This window comes from Berghia stephanieae, chromosome 14 (assembly GCF_034508935.2).
Source record: "Berghia stephanieae isolate SIO BIC M18660-M18661 chromosome 14, UCSD_Bste_1.3, whole genome shotgun sequence".
Lineage (NCBI taxonomy): Eukaryota > Metazoa > Mollusca > Gastropoda > Nudibranchia > Aeolidiidae > Berghia > Berghia stephanieae.
Window position 1 is genome coordinate 23,021,154 of NC_088373.1, and position 2,500 is coordinate 23,023,653.

General features: G+C 31.4%; 1 protein-coding gene across 1 annotated transcript in view; it reads left to right on the forward strand.

The window, feature by feature from the left end:
- The window catches only part of LOC144959608 (uncharacterized), a 19,063-nt gene that overhangs the window by 16,168 nt on the left and 395 nt on the right, over window positions 1-2,500 (forward strand). Inside the window, exon 3 of the mRNA XM_078892236.1 lies at window positions 2,034-2,500. This exon is cut by the window's right edge and continues 395 nt beyond it. Coding sequence (XP_078748362.1) covers window positions 2,034-2,252 — 219 coding nt within the window. The 3' untranslated portion in view covers window positions 2,253-2,500. The remainder of the gene's footprint in view (window positions 1-2,033) is intronic.

The following is a 2,500-nucleotide window of genomic DNA, read 5'->3' on the forward strand; positions in this document are numbered from 1 at the left end:
ACTACTACTAGTAGTAGTAGTAGTAGTAGTAGTAGTAGTAGTAGTAGTAGTAGTAGTAGTAGTAGTAGTAGTAGTAGTAGTAGTAGTAGTAGTAGTAGTAGTAGTAGTAGTAGTAGTAGTAGTAGTAGTAGTAGTAGTAGTAGCATTGGTAGGGGTAATATTCGGCTGCTTGATCGAGTTTTTCTCGCAGGCCAGAATAACTGACCATGAACTGAGTATACACACACACACATAACGCAGTACCATCACCGCTCCCTAAGAACAATAACTCGAAGCGATTGTTATTCTTCTGTTTACAGTTATCCGCCATTGGACGCCCTTTCGCGTTGATAGAGTCGGTTTTGGGGGCCGCGAGGTAGGCTCTAGCGTTAGCCTCGCGGTCGCAAGTCTCGCTCTAAAGTGTGCCTCGCGTACGTCAATTTAAATCTCTAATAAAAACATTGTGACTCGACCTGTAGTACGATTGGACCTTATCAAATATACAACATAATCACTAGTAGAAAAGTGCCAGAAGACAATAGAGAATACAAATTTCGCGGTGGGGATCAAGGGCTTGAACCCGCGACTTACTGGTACGACAAATCGGCCTAGCCGGAGAGAACGTGACTCTACCGTATGAGCTATCCACGATCCCTAAAAAGATCGTCTATAACCCTAGTCAGTGTACCACATCAATAATTTAGTAGACCAACATATCAATAATCTCATGTACCACATCAATAATTTAGTAGACCATCATATCAACCATTTAATGGACCACACCAAAAAATTAATGTAACACATCAATAATTTAATGTAACACATCAATGATTTAGTAGACCATTATATCAATAATTTAATGTACCACATCTATAATTTAGTAGACAATCATATAAATAATTTAATGTACCACATCAATAATTTAATGTACCGCATCAATAATTTAGAAGACCATTTTATCAATAATTCAATGTACCACATCAATGATTTAATGTACCACATCAATAATTTAATGTACCACATCAATAATTCAATGTACCACATCAATGATTTAATGTACCACATCAATCATTTAGTAGACCATCCTATCAATAATTTAATGTACCACATCAATAACTTAATGTACCACATCAATAATTTAATGTACCACATCAATAACTTAATGTACCACATCAATAATTTAATGTACCACATCAATAATTTGATGTACCATATCAATAATTTAATGTACCACATCAATGATTTAATGTACGACATCAATAATTTAATGCATCACATCAATAATTTAGTAGACCATCACATCAGTAATTTGATGTACCACATCAATAATTTAGTACACCATCATATCAATAATTTAATGTACCACATCAATAATTTAATGTACCACATCGATAATTTAATGTACCACATCAATAGTTCAGTAGACCATCACATCAATAATTTAATGAAACCACATCAATAATTTAATGTACCACATCAATAATTTAATGTACCAAATCAATAATTTAATGTACCACATCAATTATATAACGTACAACATCAATAATTTATTTTACCACATCAATAATTTAGTAGACCATCACATCAATAATTTAATGTACCACATCAATAATTTAATGTACCACATCAATAATTTAGTGTACAACATCAATAATTTATTTTACCACATCAATAATTTAGTAGACCTTCATATCAATAATTTAATGTACCACATCAATAATTTAATGTACCACATCAATAATTTAATGTACCACATCAATAATTTAATGTATCACATCAATAATTTAATGTACCACATCAATAATTTAATGTATCACATCAATAATTTAATGTATCACATCAATAATTTAATGTATCACATCAATAATTTAATGTACCACATCAATAATTTAATGTACCACATCAATAATTTAATGTACCACATCAATAATTTAATGTACCACATCAATAATTTAATGTACCACATCAATAATTTTATTACCACATCAATAATTCATTGGACCAAATCATTGATTGCCTTTATTGTTAAAAGTTTTAAATCTTGACATCAACAGGATGTGGTTACCTACAATCTGTTGGGTCGTGACCTTGAGAGTGATTTTTCAAAATGGGTAGTTTCGTTTAATAAGGTTAAAGGCAAGTGCTACCCATTAAAGATGACAGCAACGAAGAAATCTGATGGAAGTTCTTTATCTGCGACGATGAAATGGTCGGGTATTTCAACTACCATTGACAACTCGAAATTGACGATTCCCGCTATTTGCAACCAATAAATAAGAATAAAGATTTTATTTTTAATGAGAAAAAAACCCCAATAAAACCCCATTAAAATAAAGTTTCTGTCGTAAAGTAAAGAATGCGAATTGTGTTGGCTTTTTTCTTGTTTTTTTTCTTGTTGTTGTTGTTGTTATTGTTGTAGTTGTTGTTGTTGTTATTGTTGTTTGTTTTGGGGTTTTTTCGTCAGTTTTTTTGGGGGTTTTTTTTTGTTTTTAATTTTTTTTGGTTTCATTTTGCTTTTTTT